Source organism: Panicum hallii, chromosome 6 (genome assembly GCF_002211085.1).
Source record: "Panicum hallii strain FIL2 chromosome 6, PHallii_v3.1, whole genome shotgun sequence".
Classification (NCBI taxonomy): domain Eukaryota; kingdom Viridiplantae; phylum Streptophyta; class Magnoliopsida; order Poales; family Poaceae; genus Panicum; species Panicum hallii.
This window is the reverse complement of record NC_038047.1, coordinates 6,491,715-6,510,849: the sequence shown is the minus strand read 5'-3', so window position 1 is coordinate 6,510,849 and position 19,135 is coordinate 6,491,715. Positions and strand designations below refer to the sequence as shown.

The 19,135-nt window shown below is 41.4% G+C and overlaps 2 protein-coding genes across 25 annotated transcripts; both read right to left on the bottom strand.

The window, feature by feature from the left end:
* Positions 1-1,475: 1,475 nt before the first annotated feature.
* Positions 1,476-6,796, bottom strand: LOC112897343 (uncharacterized membrane protein At1g16860-like). Of its 2 annotated transcripts, XM_025965620.1 has the most exons (6): positions 6,602-6,796; positions 3,498-4,463; positions 2,610-2,765; positions 2,305-2,516; positions 2,025-2,217; positions 1,476-1,943 (listed from the first exon to the last, which is right to left on the bottom strand). In XM_025965620.1, exons 2-5 carry the CDS (start codon positions 4,371-4,373, stop codon positions 2,025-2,027), a joined length of 1,437 nt encoding a protein of 478 aa, XP_025821405.1. In that variant the 5' UTR covers positions 4,374-4,463; positions 6,602-6,796; the 3' UTR covers positions 1,476-1,943. The 2 variants fall into 2 exon arrangements, with proteins under 2 accessions (XP_025821405.1, XP_025821404.1); XM_025965619.1 differs by having other exon boundaries at positions 1,476-2,217; positions 6,602-6,795.
* A 6,881-nt stretch (positions 6,797-13,677) lies between these two features.
* LOC112897247 lies at positions 13,678-17,942 on the bottom strand. 23 transcript variants are annotated; one of them, XR_003229611.1, is made up of 7 exons: positions 17,350-17,942; positions 17,221-17,275; positions 15,812-15,918; positions 15,383-15,433; positions 14,884-15,310; positions 14,499-14,785; positions 13,678-14,222 (listed from the first exon to the last, which is right to left on the bottom strand). XR_003229611.1 is itself a non-coding variant. In XM_025965507.1 (4 exons), exons 1-3 carry the CDS (start codon positions 17,825-17,827, stop codon positions 15,852-15,854), a joined length of 600 nt encoding a protein of 199 aa, XP_025821292.1. In that variant the 5' UTR covers positions 17,828-17,942; the 3' UTR covers positions 13,678-14,222; positions 15,807-15,851. The 23 variants fall into 23 exon arrangements, 6 of the variants coding, with proteins under 6 accessions (XP_025821292.1, XP_025821291.1, XP_025821295.1 ...); XR_003229608.1 differs by having other exon boundaries at positions 14,499-15,310; positions 15,383-15,450; XR_003229607.1 differs by having other exon boundaries at positions 14,499-15,310.
* Between the last annotated feature and the right edge of the window lie 1,193 nt (positions 17,943-19,135).

Genomic DNA, 19,135 nt, shown 5'->3' with positions numbered 1-19,135 from the left:
TCATCCCTTTGAAATATGATTGAAAGGTCTTTTGGAGTCTTGAAGCAGAAGTGGCGTATTTTGAAGAGCATGCCAAGTTTCTCACCTCGTACTCAGAAGCATGCTAAGTTTCTTGTTTTGCTTTGCTTTGCATAATTTTATCCGTGATAGCAATTTGCGTGATAAGAAGTTTGAGAAATGTGATGCTGATGAGCAGTACTTGGTACCATCTATAAGTGGCATGGCACAAACACAAGAAGATGGGAGTGAAGATGTAGAGAATGAGGATACCATGAATACCATTTCTAACAAGATCGATGATGATTTGGTTAGTGCGAGAGGAGGATAGTTATGTTAACATATATTATAATTTTATGAGCTATTTACCTTGCGTAATTGCTACAGTTCTATTTTTTGGACCATATGGATGAAAAACTTAAAAAATTTAATGTTTTCTTTCCAAAAGATACATTTACATGCGAAATAATGAATATATTAGGTTTGTACGAGTATTTTGGTATATAAACAGTCCCACAAATCTTCAGAGGTATTACAGGTATTTCATCCACAGCATACAGTTTCCCACAGCTCACAGGTCACATCTGCTCCAACCAAAAACACACCTATAGTAAAGAGGTGAAACCACTAGGAGCGCTTGCAAAAGAGGGCTTGAAGTCCCAAGATGAGGGGGACAACGTGACAGGTGTCTAGCTAGAGACACAGAGGAGGTGGCATTGACACATGGCGGATTCAAAAGAAATGTTAGAAGGATTTTTCTTTTGTTTTTTGTACTTGAGGCTGATATAGAGTGTTGGATTAAGATGACGGTCCAAAGTTCAATTATGCAACCCTGCCAATTTGGTTTACCGTTGAAGATACTTTTTCCCCCTAGCTTATCTTCCACATTGGAACAACATGATACACGTTCCACTGAGTTGGTTAAGTTTCTTCACCTGGGTTAAATTTTCTAACTTCGCATGGGAATTTGTATTTATGCTTGCTAGGTGACGTGCCGGTCGATAATAATTGATTATGATACTTCATCCATCTTAAATGTATAATCGGCCTTTATAAGAGCGAGTGAGCCCTTTGTACTATATTCCCCCTAAAAAGCAACCATATCAAACTGTGTCGCTTTCGGTGAGTAAAGTAAAATACACCGTTTGCACATCGTTTTTGTTCCGAGATTTGTTGAGACTTGCCTTGTAAGCTGTGGTTGTGGTTGGTAGATGGTGACAGTGAGTGATGCTACAGCTGCACAGGATGTGACAGAAAGGGGACCAGGGCACCTATGGGCTCGGCAACCCCCGGTTGTTTCCTTATTCCTGTCCAACGGTAATCAAATGCAGCTTGTGCTGCTAACCTCTAACCTAACATTGACAGTGAGTGGTACACCAGCCGGTCGTTATGGCACTGAAACGTGCAGATATCCCCTTCGAGATTCAGAGAATCAAATAATGAAGCCAGCTGCTCTTTTAGATCCTATTCCTATTAAGAGCTTACAACGAAGACGGTCTCATACCCCCATGTCAATTGGTCGAGTTTCCCAAACACATCAACACGGACAGGAATCAATTACATATATGACTTCTTAATATTGCAAATATACCTACCACGTGAAGAGAACTTTGTTTTGTGGAGATCATAGGTACAAACTGGAAATTGCAGGCTTCATGGTGTTGCTGGAACCCTACAACAAAAAAGAAAAAAAACATAATATAAACTAGAAACCACTGAATCTCCAAACAGGGCTCCATGGTAGGTAGGTAGGTAGGTAGTACTGACATCAAGCCATCCATGTTACAAGTATCACCCATGGCTCAACCAAAAAAGAGGAGAAAATTACATATAATATACTATACAACCAAGCCCCAGGTAACTGACCATCCACTGATATTGTTGTACTTACTTAGCCCATATAATCACACCCTGCATTTGCACATTCTTTCAATCCTAACATCCCACTGAAAACCAAATCAAAAGTCAAGGCATCGTTTTTTTTCTCTTTCTCCGAACCAGAGAATCAGCAAAGCCAAGCTCCCTACCTAGACTGGTATCACATCCATGTCGGATGTATCTTCGCACCTCAGGACCAGGCCGTCGAGGCTGGTTGGGAGCATGCACTTGGCCCACTGGCAGCCAGTGGAGATTGGTTCAGCGGGAGCAACAATCATCAGCACGTTCTCGTTCCTTTGGACAACACCCATCACGCTAACAGTGCTACCCTCCTTGATGTACCTGCAGCACAAACAGCCATGTCAAAATGAAATGGATAGCCATTGCTTGACAAGATCTGAGGATGCAAATGACGCAAAAAAAAAGTACCCTTCTTTCAGGCGCATGATCCGATCATCGCTCGAGAGGTTCCTTCCCCGCAGCCACCTTAGGAACTCAGGCGACATGTCCTTGTTGTCTGGGTTTATGTCAATAACAACAGACTCATCAACATATGGGGTTACTCGCGCACCAGATCCTGTTCTGACCAGTGCACGCAGCCCCGATTGAAAATCAGAGATGTAGAAATCCACTGCATGTCGCTGCCATTGTTGCATAGGGGAAAAAAAGGTGAGGGAGTATTAGGGTGATGAGTGTCAGCATTGTTCAATATTTCAAGTTACAAGTAAACTCACCTCCATTGACCTGAGTCCCCAAGTAAATCGGCGATGTGTAGTGTTAGCAGCTTTTGAATCCCAACCCCTATACTCATACAAGCAAGTGGAAGTGTAAACACATCTCGGAACCCGTTGGAATGAGGACTCAAGGGGCAAATTTCCACAAGTAACAACCTGCAAAGTTCAATACGGTGAGTGAGCACTGGATGTTACTAAGGATTGGGGAAAAGTGCTATTTCATAAAAGCCATTCAGTGTTTCTAACAATAACAACTAGAAAATCAATGCATAGGAAAAACTTATTACATAACACGCTGCAACATGATTTACTTGTTCTTGTACAGGAAAACATCATATCACGTTGGTATTAGTAAAGTTATTTGCCACTGATAGTCATCAAAACCTGTGGGAGGGAGTGAAGTAGCATTTCTGTTTTCTATGCATTTAAATTATTTCTTAAATAAAAAAGAAAACAATCTAAAGTGTTGTAGCTACATAAAAAATACCTTTACACTGAAACAGGTTGTAGCATTACACTACAATATACTCCCTCCGTCCTAGTATATAAGGCATAACCACTTTTTACTCAAGCCCCATAATATAAGGCGCACTCTCTCTACGCACGTACATCAATGCAGTAATACTACTGTTGTCAGTGCAGTTTAGAAGCATTGCTTGACAGAACTAGCCAGAGATCCAATCGCAACAAGACTACAGGACTAGTCAAAATATAAACAATCTATTGTGCGCAAACTGCAAAGCCAACTAGAAACAGTTTACTTCGGAATTAAATTGTAGCATAAGGAAACATATATATGATAACATCTAAACTGCAAAGAAAACAGTAGACGCTGATGAATGAACAGAATAACTGAATATCATTAAAAGTGATCAGTACTTTACATACCCCAGTAACCTTCACATATTCTCCATCTTTTGCAGTTCTAAGATCTGCATCAGGATAGCGACTGACAAACCCAGTCACACCTTTTGTTCCCCAGCAGATGTTCCAGGTGATAAGTGCAGCAACAAAAGCAAATATCACCACGACAACTATGAGCAAGATTGGATTATGAATAGCAGCAAGAATGAAGCCACCTGCCACAAACCCAACCACAAAAAGCAACGCAACCAACCACATTATTGCTGTTGGAATGCTGCCCTTAATCGAGTAACCATCTTCTGCATTGAGATTTGTGACAGCTGGGTTGTGTGCAAAAGAGGCAGTACGCATCTTCATTGATACACTAGGATCAAGAGGGCCTGATACTTTCCTTTGAGCACCGGATGAATTCATCTGACCCGAGGTGATTGGACCTGATGTAATTAGCCCAGTTGTAGGAAGAATAGGAGGCAGAGGGCCAGAGTTCTGGCGGGCCATGGGGGTTACTCCACCTGATTGGGGGCCAGACGACCTTTTTGTCGGTTCTCCATGCTTATTGAGAGGTCCAGAATTAGATTTTGTCCTTGAAGATCCTCCAGTGCCAGGAACTGCTGATGAAATGGAACCAGAGTAGTTGGAGCGACCAACGGCATTAGAAACTGGTCCAGAGTTGGAGGCAGCACCACCAAATGAAGTATTCCTTGAAGGTTGATTACCCAAAGGACCAGATTTTCTATGGAGATCAAACATCTTTCCAAGCTCTCCAGATTTCTTTATGTCCCCACCAGTGTATGGCATAGCTGAGGAGCACATGACTGGGCCCTTCTCCTTGGGTTGCTCAGGTCGGCCCGAGACATAGAGGCCACTGCTTAGCTGGTGAGATGGAAACCGCGAACCCATGTTCTGAAATGACCGATCCAACTATACCTTCAGAGTGATTGTGTTGTGTCAAGTGAGATTGTTGAACTTTTGAAAGCCTTGCATCAGCACCTGAAAACAGGAAATGAAAGTAACTAGATGAAATCACTGATCATGAAAAAAGGGATTTGCACAAGAGTTTCAGCAAAACGCTTCCAGATCGAACAGTTTCAACAAAAGGCACAAAAAAAAAATTGAAGGCACAAATATCACCCTGCATAGAAGGGTTACCAAAGATTAAAGCGGTCTTAGAAGATGCTTCTCTTGGTGTCCTACCAAGAAGTACAAGGTGCAAATCGACTGATGGCATAGTATGTCACACTTCATAGAATATAAATTAGCCTTAACTGGGAGTCAGCAGTTACTAAGTAACGTAAAGCTGGCCAGCGCAAATACTACCAAAACATGTTGCAGCTAAGTAGGTGATAAATACTATATAAAGTAGCTAAGCTAAATATTACCATGTTTACAACGAAGGGCAAAAATAGAGCACTAGCACAGTAGAACTTTTCTCTGTGTGCTAGCAAATCAAAAAGTCCGTTGCTGATACCCTCTGCATCTGGCTCCAAGCTGGATTAGCTTAAATGATCTTTGATGTTTTTCCTAAATACTGTTCAGCTATATTTGGTGGTGTTAACTGGGCTAACAATAGAAAAGGTTGTGTGTTAGCCTAGCACAATTGTCGGTTAGGACTTAGGAGCACTAAAAGGCTTTGACTGGGTTATACTCTGATTAACCCATTGGAGTTTAGCAGGCCTAAAAAATTGGACAATTGATTAATACATTTTCAAGTGCCAGCAATGACATAATTTTGCGAATTGCATTTTGCAATAATGGAAAACTATAGTTGCGCGGACAACGGAATAGACTCTTCAATCTAGCTTGAAAACTACACACTTGACCCCCAATTCCATGGTACGATAATATAGCACAAACAGAAATATAGACTCAAGTAGACACAACAAACACTTATTGAGATAAATCTATAGCTTTGACAGCACTGTTTCAGGTTTCACCAACAAGTACGGGGTAACACGCATCATTGTGATAAAGTAAGATCCACTTCCCTCCAAAAGAAGAGAACGAGTACAGACAAACACCCCAAACCATGCAAAATTAATGGAAACGGCGCAGCCTTAATCGCAGTCAAGCAGCTAAATGTCCCGCGAAAAAAAATAAAATTGAAAGCGACAGTTACTCAAAGTGCATGCCACGCTAAGAGCACACTGTGCCTACCAAATGATTTCAACCAGCCCAGGCAGTGGATTAAACAACAACCAGGCCACCGACACCATTAGATCACGAGCATAGCTTAAAGCTTGGGCAAAGAACTTGACAGGTACATGCCAACATAATTTCAACATGAAGCAAACTCAGCAGCACATGCACAACCTACAACCCACTCCCAGGGCCCCACCACCACCTCCTCGAAGAAAATTCTACCAGTCGCCAAAAGCCCGATTTCTCCAGGCTTTCAGCCTCAACCTGGAGCTAAAAATCTATGCGCAAAGCAAAAGTAGCACACATCCTGCACACTCACTGAACTGAGATAAATAAGCTTCAGTTCTGCCATGAGCGGAATCACACCATACACGCAGCAATGCCACCATTCCAGATCCAGAAACCAGCACCAGATCCAGGCACATAACTCATATATGAAGAACACCGAGTTCGAAAAAAAAAAAGAAGCCCCTAACTCTCCACTGCAATCGGAAGGGACAACTTACTCCACCACAGCAGAAGGTGAACCGCCGGAAGAACCTGAAACACCCATCGAAAATTTGCAGCAATTGAAGTCGCACGCTCTGCACAGATCTAACGCCTGCGAGGGACAAATCCGTTGGAGATCTCACCTTCCTCCCAAATCCCACCGACATTGCAAAACCCTCACGCCACACCGCTGCCCACCACGGAGGGCAAGAACCAAGAACGCCTAGATCCCAAGAAACGCAGCGAAACGGGCGAAACGCATCCAAACTCGGCCCCCCACGCCTGCTCCCCACTCCCTCCTTCGCACCAAGAACACCGCGAAATGTCTAGAACCGGCCTCCGGATCCCGGCGCACACGCTAAGACCGGCGAACGGCACTAGCCAACCAAACCGCACCGGCGGGACACGCTGCCCGGCCCAGATCCCAGCAACCCCAGCAATGGCAGTCCATCACATCGGCAGCACCAAGAAGAAAGAACGGTGCAGGCTCCGGCGCTCACCTGCGGAAAGCGGCAGCCGACGGTGCTATCCCCTTCCTCCTCCCCCCACTGCGAGACGGTGGGTTTGGGCTGTGGAATGGCAGAATGGGGGTAGGGGAAGCGAGAGGGAGGGGGATAGAGAGAGAGGGCGCTCGGCTCCCCCCCACACGCAGGCAGGCAGGCGCAACAAACAGCCAGAGTAGAGGAGAGAGAGGGTAGAGAGAGAATAAAGAGGGAGGTGGAGACCGGCAAGAATTATCAAAATACTATCCTCGTTTAGCTTCTCACCATTAACAATGATAAATTGGGATACAGTAGGAGAGAGAGGGAGGGGGGAGCTGCAGCAGACCTCTTTCTCTCTCTATCACTAGCGGTCCAACATGGTCATACTACTGCTCGTGCTGCCGTCATTTTCTCTCTCCACCCCCTCGTGCTTGTCTGTCAGGTAATGCTGATTCCATGGCTGTTACAGCGCTGCAACGGCTCACTGCCCGCTAATCTTGAGAATTACTATTTATAACCCCGGAGATTTAGAGAAGGTGATATCTGTTTCCATGGTTTTTCTACCAAAAAGATGAGGGGAGCGGATTGATGAAAGGAAAGGAACTATCTATCTCCTTCCCAATTTTGTTTAATTCCTCTGGTGTGGAGATAGTTGCTTGTATAAAAATGTATGCAGCATCGGTTACGCATTTTGGTTCGGATATCAGGTTGTGTTTGATCTTAAGGGAATATATTTTTATACATAGTAGAGGTAGGTAATATTGTGGTGTTTGCGTAATGTGTGCGAGTAACGTTTAATGTAACGGACGCCCCACTTATTGGCATTTGATATGTTGATAAGTAACTGGCGTTTTAGCTTGTCAAATTTGCTAATTGTACCAGCTGATAGTGCTTCATAGTTCATATATATGTGACGTATTGCCTATGTTATATTATTTGTCGCCATGGAAGCATTCAAATATTTGCCATTGCCTGAAATGGCATCGCTAGCTACTCTAAGTTAGTTTTAGTGATTGGTGGGATATCCAGGATGCGGTAATTACTCATTCACTGAATATGGAGATTTAGTCGCTTCTATAAAAACATGAATTTAGTTTTAAGTATTAGGTTTTGTTCTTTTTCCCAAAAATAGAGCTCAAATAAATATTTTCAGTGTAAGATTTATAATTTTTGCTACAAAGCTACATGCAGTATAGGCTATGCATTTTAGTTTGGATATTAGGTTGTATTTCCTCCTAAAATGATCCCAAAAAAATATCTTTTCTGTTAGTAATAGATGTGGAATACTATGGAGTTCACATAATGCACACGAATAACAATTTTATGTAATGGTGGCCATGTTTATAAGAAACCGACATGTTGATAAGTAATGAATGCCCTAATTTGTCATATGTTGCTACTTAGTAGTTGTATTAGTTGACAGTGCTGTATGTGTGACTCGTATGCTAGGATAGTCCCCTGATAACTTATTGCATATGTTACATCTGTCGTTGTGTGAAACACTCAAATATTTGTCGCTAAGTGAAACACTCAGATATTTGTCGCTAGGTGGAATGCTCCGATACATTTATCGCTAGCTAATATATATTATTTATGTTATTGATGGTGATTGGTACAATGCTCATGAATATAAACACACAGTGCAAATTATCACCTACACTGTCGTAATTATTTTCTTAGTTTTGCTTCTTCTTTTTTACATGAAGATTTAGCTACCGCCATACAATCAACAATACCTTGTACATTTTACTTTAAGTATTTTGAGGTACTTTATTTTAAGTATCAGTTTATATTCTATTCCCCATATGGACCGCATGAAATATTTTTCCTTATTTTTAATTGATGCAATCATCGGTGACAAATGGTTTTAGCCTCACATGTTGCTAGCTATACTAGCTAAAAGTGCATCATATGGCACATATGCTACCACTTCTCTAGCAGAGAGTTTGCCTATGTTATATTTTCCCCTATACACATGTCTATGTTATATTTTCCCCTATACACATGCATTGCCAGATACTTCTCTACTGATATTTGGTTGCTTGGTGTATATCCAAGAACACAAAGATAGACAGCAAAGTATTACCCATACTACCGATAGATATTGGTGTCATATATAGATCTGTTCTATAGATTTCTTCGGTTTAGACCACAAATTAGTAGGAGTTGCCTTAAAATATAGTAAGATATTGCTAGGGTTTCATAACTCGGAAGGACCTGATATTGATCCACAACCATATGATTCTTCCATCTAAATTCACAATTCCATGTGCACTTGCAAATTTGGGTGATTTTCAATTAAATTAAACCCAAATTTATCTTGATTTGTGGAAAGGTATCGATTTTCCTAAACTTTTTATACTTTGCTACAACTTTTATATGCAAACTACAATTTCTACAATACATTTAGTTCAAATGTTAGGTTGCATTTTTTACCACAATCAAATATACTTTTGTTAGTAGTCATGTGTAGGACTATCAGGTATTGCATGAATGTCACACCTTATTGTAACGGGCATCCCTTTTTGGTACAAGGATTGCTGATACAAAAGATAATAATCTATGAGGTTGGCAAAAATTAGTAGGATATATCTATACAACATATGCTCGATGTGCCATCGAGAAAATTCATAGTTCCTCTTATGCCATAGATGTGTCTATGACACTTGGGTCCTTACAGTGGCATATAGGGGGTCTTGATCTAGAGTTTAACTAGTGGCATGTGCGGGTTTTCTTTTCCCAAATGCACATATGCTCATTTACATGTTTATGTTTTCACATTGCTCCCACTTGCAACTTTGGGTGTTTTTTTCCATCACGTTGAATTAAAATTCATATGAGGCATTTGTCACAAAACACGAATTAGTTTGTCTTAAGAATTATTTTCCTACCTTCAACAATTGTCAAATATGATAATACCACCTCAAGACTTGGAGTTTGAAGAATCAACAAAATAGTGTATTCTTCACTAGAAATGGTAGAAAACAAAGAGTGGAAACAGAAGGCTCTCAAAGGACTATTTTAAGTTTTTGTTTATCAACAATGTCGACGTATATTGTACCTATCATATTAATATATCAAAAGGGAAACATTTGTGTAACCTTGTTGCAGTTTTTAGCAATCAAAACATACTGCCCTAATAAGTATTTAATGCATTAGTAGTTTTACACTAGCAATGCTGGAGATGATGTTTCATGCGTGATGAGTTTGAATATGCCACTACCTATACATACCACCTTTCTTCCTACAATAAGTTTGTCTATATGCATAATGTGATGGTGCATCAATGGCTGGTTCCGTGTATATTGCTCACAAGTAAAAACATTCGTGGCTACATTAATTATATTTGCACCCCTTCCTCTTGCCAAGATGTGTCTAAATACATGTCACATACTCTATTACTTTTGGTGATTGGTTTAAAGCCTTTTAGTACAAAACATATTAAGAAAATAATGTTGGTGTTTATCCCGGTAGTCCACCAAGGGATATATCTTAGATGCTAGATTATTGTTCGAAGGGACGCACCAAATTTGGAACTCAGTTGTAGTAGAAGACGCTTGAATTATACATGTCCAGGTCGCCAAAATAGCGTAATACCCTACCTACATCTTGTTCTCGGTGATTTGTATTTTGATAAATAACTTGGTGCTCCTAGGAGTACCCTACCCTCCTTATATACTTTGGGGTAGGGTTGCATGGCTAGTCCCTAGTCCTTGTAGTACTCTATCTTCTACCTTCCTTAAGGGTATCCAAGATCCATATCCTCAACAAAATGCAACCCATATGTTTGCATAAGGCATTGGTATCATATGTAGATCTATTATATCTAGAAATATTTGATGCTGATCGAAAATCATATGGGCTCATGCTAATTTTGTGGGTTGCATTTTGTTGAGAAATATTTTAATTTTCTGAAAATCTAGAAATATTTGATACTGATAAAAAATTATATGATTATTTATTTCCTCTAAATGTACATTTCCTCACTTGCATGCCGTTGCTTTCGTAGTGCTCCCGCTTTGCAACTTTGCTTGAATCCAAATTTGCATTTTGGGTGAATGTAACGATTTATTAAACCGTGATCTCCCTTCAAAAATTTATTGTTGTACCGCCTCTTCTAGAATGTGATGCAACAAACCTTAGGGATATGAGGCCAAACAAACTTTTGATCACTTCTTTAGTAACAAAGATTAGATATAGTACTTTCTTTTACTTCTTAGGGTGCTCAAGCTTGTATGTGCTATTAAAGCATATTTGATTCATGTCCATAATCTACCACGCCATAAGTTAGGCGCCCACGGTTTCAAAAAGGAGTGTTTGGTTTTGTTCTGTTTTACTACCGGGTCATGCCACAATTTTTTACCTCTATATATGCACCCCTTATCATATACACTAACACATACTTTTATCAACCTTGCGTACGGTAACTTTTGGTTACCTTAAGCATAGTTTGGCAAAGAGCTTTGTGACAATGTATGGGCATGAATCAAATATGTCTTAATGTTGTTGCAGTACTAAAGGACAATTTGTTTATTCTAAACCGAGGACATCCATTTGTAAGCACAGTGTTGTATTTGTCTTAAGGAAAAAGTGGGATGGGGAGGTAAATGTCAGGCCACTCTTTATTAGGTGAGATGTCCCGAGGGAGGAAAAAAACCACAACCAGGAGGTACAAAATACTATTAGTGATGTCCTATCGTCTGCATGGTACTAAAATAAAGGAGCATATATAAGTTCATGTTGGATTTGAAAGCATAATATTGTCTGGGGAAAAATTATCAGTTGCTCAGAGTCAGTGTTCTTACTCTAAAGTTGAAGTAGAAAAGGAAAGCTTAAGGTTGTATCATCTCGTAGTCATCATGTGCCATCCAATGAACCAAAAAATTCATACTTGAAGTAAAAATCCATTTATAACCTCTACAGAATTACTTGCTCTAGACAAAAATACTAGTGTTTTGGACAAGATTTGGCCAAACTTTTAGAACTTTGACTATCAGTAACGTTAAAGCATGTATGAATTTTCTTGAAATATATTTTCAAAATCTCATAAATCTATTGGATTTTATTTATATATTTTAATTGAAAACAGTGGTCAAAGATACACATCAGAGCCTAGACTCTACCAACCTTTTCATTTCAAATTACAAAGGCAAATACAGCTCTAGATAATAAAATATAATTTCTATTTCCCTAGTTTTCTGTTTTGCAAAACATTGCAAGGTACACTAGCACATTTATTCTAATAAGTATAATGGCTGCCAGATGCATATAGCTATTACAATAAATTGCATGAATGAACGGAGTATCATTTTTTTTAAAAAAGGTGTAGGCAACCAGTAAATATCACTGGAAGATTGTGGGGACGATATACCTTTGTCCAAATCACAAGTTGGACAACACAACTACTAAGACCCATACACTTTTCTAACAACAAAGCTAAAAAAAATGCCAAGATCATGTTCTCATTTAGTCAGACATACCTACACTTTTCCTTTGTGACTCACTCACTTGGCTATATGTAATGTACACACCAGCGAAATAAAAGAAGGAATAGGAGGTAGTTCCAAGCTGCCATTAGGTCAGGGTTCTTGGGATCACATGGCTTTAGGTGTGGGGCCACCTACACCACCCTCCCTCATGCCTTTGGTTGGAGCGACCTAATTTGGCATCAACTTATGCCAACCCCAACAAACTGGATACATACTCTCGCAAAGTGCAGAAGATATGCATGTATTCCCAAGAAAAGGAGGGGGGAAAAGAAGGAAGAAAGGACAATCTTGAGTGTTAAGAAAGAACAAGAAGATCTTTGGACTTTGGCTTTGGCTTCTCGATTTGGAAGATCAAAGATTACAAGCGATGGTCTGAAATCATGAGGAGTTGCGGGCTTGGTGAACCGACTCTAGCAAATGAAGATGATAGTGATCCTGATCACTCGCCACGATGGCCCGGTTTTTTTCCTGGACAGCTTAATGAGCTCTTTTGTTTCTTTAAGTACAAGGCACATGGTGATTTGGTGGGTCTTGGTGCACTCAGGACGGTACTAAGTGCTCTTTATGCTTCACAAGCATCGTCCTTTGTTTCCTTGTCATCTCTTTTACTTTCCTGGAAATGGATGTTGTGTGACGAGCAGGGGAGCAGCATATGACATGTGTATGGTATACTAAACTGGTTTGATTCTGATAATGGTAACGTAGGGGTAGCTACTCTCTGTTCCTAGCTGGTAGCTTGGTGAACATATTCAATTCAGGATGCAGACATCCATCAAGATAGCTAGCAAGTAGCAACCCTAGACTAAAATCTCTTAAGAGTTCAGCTTAGAATCTGGACCGGGTGCGTGCGATGGGAGTTTAGCTTAGTAGGTTGTTAGCGCTTTGCACTGACCTTCTCAAGTCTGAACTGTGATTCAGGACGAGCTTCTTCCTCCCAATGTGAAATGTTCTGGCACGAAGTCACAAGACTTGGATTGTATGTGAGCGCAACAGTCCACCCTAGCGTCTTCTCCATGGATTTGAACACCGCCGCCTACTGACCTTCATGATGCGCTCGACATCTGATCGCCATTGTCTTCCTCGTTACAAGTACTGCACTTGTGGGACTGGTGAACTCCAAGCCAGAACCCTGTGGCTCAGTAATCTGCCTGCAGGACTCCAGTTGCTGTCCACCACCGGAGACGACCATCACGCACAGACAGCTCTCTCCATCCCGAGCTCAGTTGAGCATTCAGTTAGCGACAGCTATTGCTAGTTCGTGGGGTAAGTGTGCGCTGAGAGCAAGATTCCACAAATAAAAGTTGGGAATGAGCAATGGATGGCCACAAAACAGACAACGGGTGGTGCATTTTTAGGGAGAAGCTCCCTCCAGAGTCCAGAAGGAACTTGCTGACACATGGTAAATTCCAAGATAGTAATCATACGCGCTTCTTCCATAGTGCAAATGTCATTCTACGTTCCTGAAATCCTACGGCCTTTCCTTTTTACACCCACCAACACCAACAACTCGCTCAGCACAAATCAATAGGATTTGAACAGCAGTACAACGAGTTTCCCTATCATCAAAAACAGCGCAAGAATTTCAATATCAATAAAAAAGAAGAATGAGCTCTCCAAACAATCAAACATGTAAACATCACCCGGGTAGAGCACAAAAGCAACAGGGATAATTGTATACTATACTGTCCACACGACAACACAGTTTGCAATAATTAAAAATGTTTTACATGTAAACAGTTCAGGTCTTCAGGATCAATGGAGGGCAGGATGCTTACACCAATTTTACAAACATTGTTCGTCGTAGATGGGCTAAAGCGGATCTAGAGCCTATGCTGGAGTCCACCTACTGGACTACTACCAAGTCCAGTACCATAGCAGACATTTAGCTGCCCTCTCCATGCTTATTAGTTATTATAACAAGCGGAACCTTGGTGCATGGGCTTGTTGATACAATAAACACTAGAGCTTCGTACCAGATTTACAGCATTGCAACCGACTCATTTGTGGTTTCAATGGTTTATCTTCCAGGATGGATGGGACAACATCAATGGTAGCAGTTGCAGTAGTTTATCAGCAATGGGGTCCTTGCCATCCATATGTACATTGGTCATGGCAGTCATGAAACTCTGCACTGCCTTTTTTGTAGGATCCTGCACAATGGGGCGTTATGGGGTGAAATATCATTCTTATTGTGTAGATAGCAATAAATGGGAACTACACATGGGTGGGTAACAACTATAAACTACTGAATCAGTTGACAACCAGTTAGGATCTAGTTTCATTTTCTTGTGACCAGCTAATTTGTGTGGCATTTCTTAAAGAATCATGCTTTCAATGCTCTAGGGATGGAACTTAAAGAAATGTAAGAGAATATCACAATGTGCATCTCAGGCACCAACAATAACAAGATCCTACTGGTGGTATACCTCACATGCAACAACAGGTCACCAGCAAAGTATAACTACACCTCTGCAATCCATGGCCTTGATGACCAGAACCTCACTGTTTGCATGGTTTCGATGTTCCTAGTAAGACAAAATGTTTGTACCCAGAAACTCACTGTTTGCATGGTTTCGATGTTCCTAGTAAGACAAAATGTTTGTACCCATACATCCAAGCATGTAGGAGCAGCCATTCTTGCTCCAGCCATGTTGCATGATGAGGTGCTGTGGCATAATTGTATAGATAAAAAGAGAATATTTCCATATCTAATCTGTAAAATCCATGGAAGACATACTATGTTACTACACATGAGGCCTATTCCTGTAGGCTAACAGTTTAATTACGATGTCAAAAAATATCATAGGAAACCTGGGGTGCAGGCAACAATGATAAACACCAGACATGGCAGCAGTTAGTGCATAGCAGCTATGATCAGTAAGGCTGTAACATGGAGAAGGATACTGCACAAATTAAGGAGTGCTTTATGAATAAAATACACATTAACAACATCTCACTAAATCTGTAGGCACAAATTGAATGTTAGCTAGTTCAGAACCACAACAATCCTGTTGCCAAAATTTTGTGGACCATCAGCTCTTTTTTTTTTGTTATGTTGAGCTACAGCAATTGAGACACAGACATTTCATAGAGCCACAAACATTATTGCTTATAAAAAATCAGTCTATGTCTGCAAGAAAAGGTATTTGAGCCCGGTGACACGATAGCTTTCATTTTTTGTCATCCAGACATGATTCCAATTCGATTGTTGCAACTTCCATGTGTACTAATCTGCACTCTAAATAAATGCTAAGTCAATAACCCTACATCGGTTTAACATTTAAAACTCAACACAGTAAGAAGCACATACATATGGAAAGAGAATGTGCTTAGGGAGAAGTTACTTTTTGGCACATCTGACCTGAAAATTTGACAGAACTAAAAGGAATGTCAAATACTACCTAATGATATCCTAACAGAGATCTTGCGTCACAGATGTAAGAAGAATACAACAAGGTTGGTCAATTTTGAAGTTTGGGTTAAGGCTACCTTCCCTAAAGTATTAACCACATACATGAAGACCCCAAATCAAACCACAATTGTAGGCAAGAACTACAAATGGGTGTAATCAGGTGGAGATTATAACAGAATTAACTATAGAACTCAGTGCTAGAAATAATTATTACTTAAAGCAAGTTTAAACAACACACTACAAGAAAAATTTGAATAGAGGTAGTTAATGTTTTAAGACAGCGTGTTGGTTACTATCGAGTTCCTAATGAAAGTTAAATCACCTTACCCCTGGCAATGTAGCACAAACCAATCAGCTTTATTCATCATCAGGTTGAGTTGCACCTTTCCTCAATTCCTTCTTTGAATGTGGAGATTTCCCTTGAACAGGCAAAACTAAGCAGATAAGCAAATAATATGGTATGATGTCCAAAATTAGGAAAGGAAATCAATAACCATTGATAAGGATTTTGCATGTGCACACATGAGAACCAAACAAGATATCGTTCACCCTGTGAACATTACTACATTTGCCAATTCAACGTAACTAGTATGCATTAATACATGGAATAAAAAAAATACTGTAGTGGTGTCTACCTTGAGTGATGAAACACAAAGGAGCCATGATAATAGTTTATTCTAACTTCTAAGACAACTATAAATCAACTACGATAGATTACCATATATATGTGCACATACATCTCCTTTTATAAATTCCATGTTTTACTTAAACTCATAACTGGTTTATACTCAATTTACTTGATGATGAAACTAATGAGTTCAAAGAGGTGCAAACAACAACCATAGCAACATATCAGTATTTTACAGAGTGTAGTCCTAAATTAATTATTAGGTTCCACCATTCCAAACTAAACTCTAAAGGTGGCAACAAAGTTCTTAAGTTGGTCTCAAAGACCTTCCTATCTATCGAATTGCACCGAGTCAGCCATCAAATGGGCGATTAGGAAAACAGAGTGGTGTCAAATGGCAGATTTGAATGTCGGAAGAAATGGAGAATGGAGGTCATTGGAGAATCAACTGGAAAAAGGCTTGCGAATCAAAGAGCCATGGAGACTTGGTGGCCTAGACCTAAAAGGTTCTGGACAAGCCTTTTGCAGCAGATAGCCATGGCATGAGTGGAAGTCACCAATAAACCTTTGTTATGCATGCGATTGTCATTGAATGCCACCGACCAGGCGCTGTTTAATAGTACCACCATAATCACCAGGAGAAATGGAAAGAAAACTAGCTTTTGCAGCACCATTGCTTAAATGGATCGAGGCCAAAAGATATTTCACCAAGCATTTTCAACATATTCAGATATACGAGACAAGAGTCAGACACGAATTTTTACCCTAGTGATGAAAGCGTGATCCCTGAGTTTTACCCTCTTTTGAAGGGATGGTCTCACCACCTAACAATTTGCAATTTTCCCTCCAGGGCAGCCCCAAAACGAACTGGGTTATGAATAAGAATTATGTACTAACACTACATGTCTAGCACAAGAAATAAACAATGGAGACTTTCATAAAAAGGGAAATGGACAGCAGCAGGAAAAAAATAATAGAATCATGTGGATAACACAAGTAAAAGCAAATTCTGAACGTGATTTCCCTGATCCAACCAACAGATTGAGGTAGATCTTCAATATTCCGATTGCCTTTTCTGCAATTCATTGCATCAGACTAAATGGCATACTGAGATGAGAAGGTGCGTCTTTCGACCCAATGATCCCGAGATCCACCGTTATTTCCTTCAAACATGACGCCCGTATAGAGAAAAAAAGAACTGTGAAATTGTAAGCACCAGATCACGGTCGACCCTCACCTTCGACGAAGTAGGAGGCCGAGGGCCACCCTCGCGCGGTGGAGAAGGAGAGCGCCTCCTCCTCCGTCATGGGCGCGTCGAACTCGACGACCTCGACCTCGACCGCGCCGCCCGCGGCCCCGACGAGCCCCTCCGCGCCCCCCGCGGCCGCGATCCGGCCCACGAGCTCGGCGACCCCCTGCGGGCGCCGCAGCGGGGGCACCCAGAAGGACCCGCCCGGCACGAAGGGGAGCCAGTCGGGGGTGGCGCGCCGCACCATGACGCCGTGGATGGCCTCCTCCAGGCGCCGGATCCCCACCACCTCGACCGACGGGGACGCGGCGGGGGACCCGGGGGCCGCGGCGTCGTCCTCGGTGAGGTCGATCTCGATGACCTCGACCTTGGTGGCGAGGCCGCGGAGGGAGGCGGACGCGGCGGCGGCGGAGGGTGAGGGGGCGGGGCGGGCAAGGGTTAGGGTCTGCGCGAGGAGGCGGGCCATCGGCGGCGGCGGCGGCGACGGTGAGGCGACGGTGGTGATGGTGGAGATGCTGGTGGGACGGAGACGGAGACCGAAGGGATAGGGACGGGGAGGAGAGGCCGCTGCTGCGGTAGTTCGTCCATATGATAGGTTGCCGCGGACGACGTGGGGCCGGGGTGTCAGCGGGATGGTTCCTCACGTGGTCCCACATGTCATTGGGGTCATTGGGCGAGCGAGCGGTCCACCAGTCCCACCTTGCACCTTAGTAGCTGTCACGGGCTTTGAAGTTTGTAGCATTATTATACATTCGACCATTTTCCGATTAAGAAAGATAAAAAAAAATGACATAACCCCTGAAGTATAAGCCCTGTACTACTCAAAGTCTGATTGGTTTGGTCTTAAAATTTGCCTTGCTAAAGTTTTGGCAACCACAAATTTTAGCACTCATTTGGTTGGAATTCAAAAAATAATCCGCCTAAAAAAATTTGCCAATATTTTGGCCTACCCTAATTTTGGCAAGACAAATTTTGAAATCCAACCCATCACCTAAACTATAAAACCGGATATTGTACATCCTGAACTATTCAAAACCGTCTACATAATCCTCTACTAGTAGTTTTGAATGGTGGTTTTTATGATGTGGCGCCTTATATGGGTGCTGACATAACAGTGACTGAACGAATGACATGTGAATCATCCACATTAAACAAAAAAGAGTAAAGATATTAAAAGTAGAAGTCATAAATACTTGGTTTCAAAGTGTTTTCTTATGCTTTATAGACAAATTTATGCATGCTATATACGCAAGTTTATCCATGTTAGCATACCACCTAAGCAAAACCACCCTGCAAAACCGTCTAGGGGTTATTTAGACGGTTTGAATAGTTTAGGGTGTTCAATACCCGACTTTATAGTGTAGGGGTTTAAGTAGACGAACCGGTTATATAAACTTTTTCTAAAAAATAAATTCATTCTGTGCTGCAAAAGAGTTTAGAACCGCAGCAATGTCTATTGTAAATTAGAATTCTCAAGTCATAATCATGGATAACTTGATCATAATATTATTACAATAGGAAGGTCTGGTATAGGCTCCTATATCCCTGGATTTGCATAACTTGAGGCGAACCTGCTTTCAGTTTTGCAGATTGGTATTTAACAGCGGTTCAAAACATATGGTAAAATATTTGAGGAAGTCATTCTAGTTATCCTCGATAGGTTATTTGACAAGAATGTTTCCTTCCCATTTGATGAGGGGATGACGTGGATTTGCATCAGATCATCATGGTTGGGCGTACACGTCTCTCCTTCACTCTGCAGCACGGTTGGGGG

Excerpts from the sequence above, each read along its gene's own strand:
- LOC112897343 (XM_025965620.1), bottom strand. The coding sequence starts at position 4,373 with ATGGGTTCGCGGTTTCCATCTCACCAGCTAAGCAGTGGCCTCTATGTC. Across the intron at positions 2,517-2,609 it reads GGGGACTCAGGTCAATGGAG|CGACATGCAGTGGATTTCTA; the intron begins GTGAGTTTACTT and ends CAACAATGGCAG. Across the intron at positions 2,218-2,304 it reads ATCATGCGCCTGAAAGAAGG|GTACATCAAGGAGGGTAGCA; the intron begins GTACTTTTTTTT and ends TTTGTGCTGCAG.
- LOC112897247 (XM_025965507.1), bottom strand. The coding sequence starts at position 17,827 with ATGGCCCGCCTCCTCGCGCAGACCCTAACCCTTGCCCGCCCCGCCCCC. Across the intron at positions 17,276-17,349 it reads GGCCTCCTACTTCGTCGAAG|GAAATAACGGTGGATCTCGG; the intron begins GTGAGGGTCGAC and ends TCATGTTTGAAG. Across the intron at positions 15,919-17,220 it reads AGACGCACCTTCTCATCTCA|TTTTGCCTGTTCAAGGGAAA; the intron begins GTATGCCATTTA and ends TTATCTGCTTAG.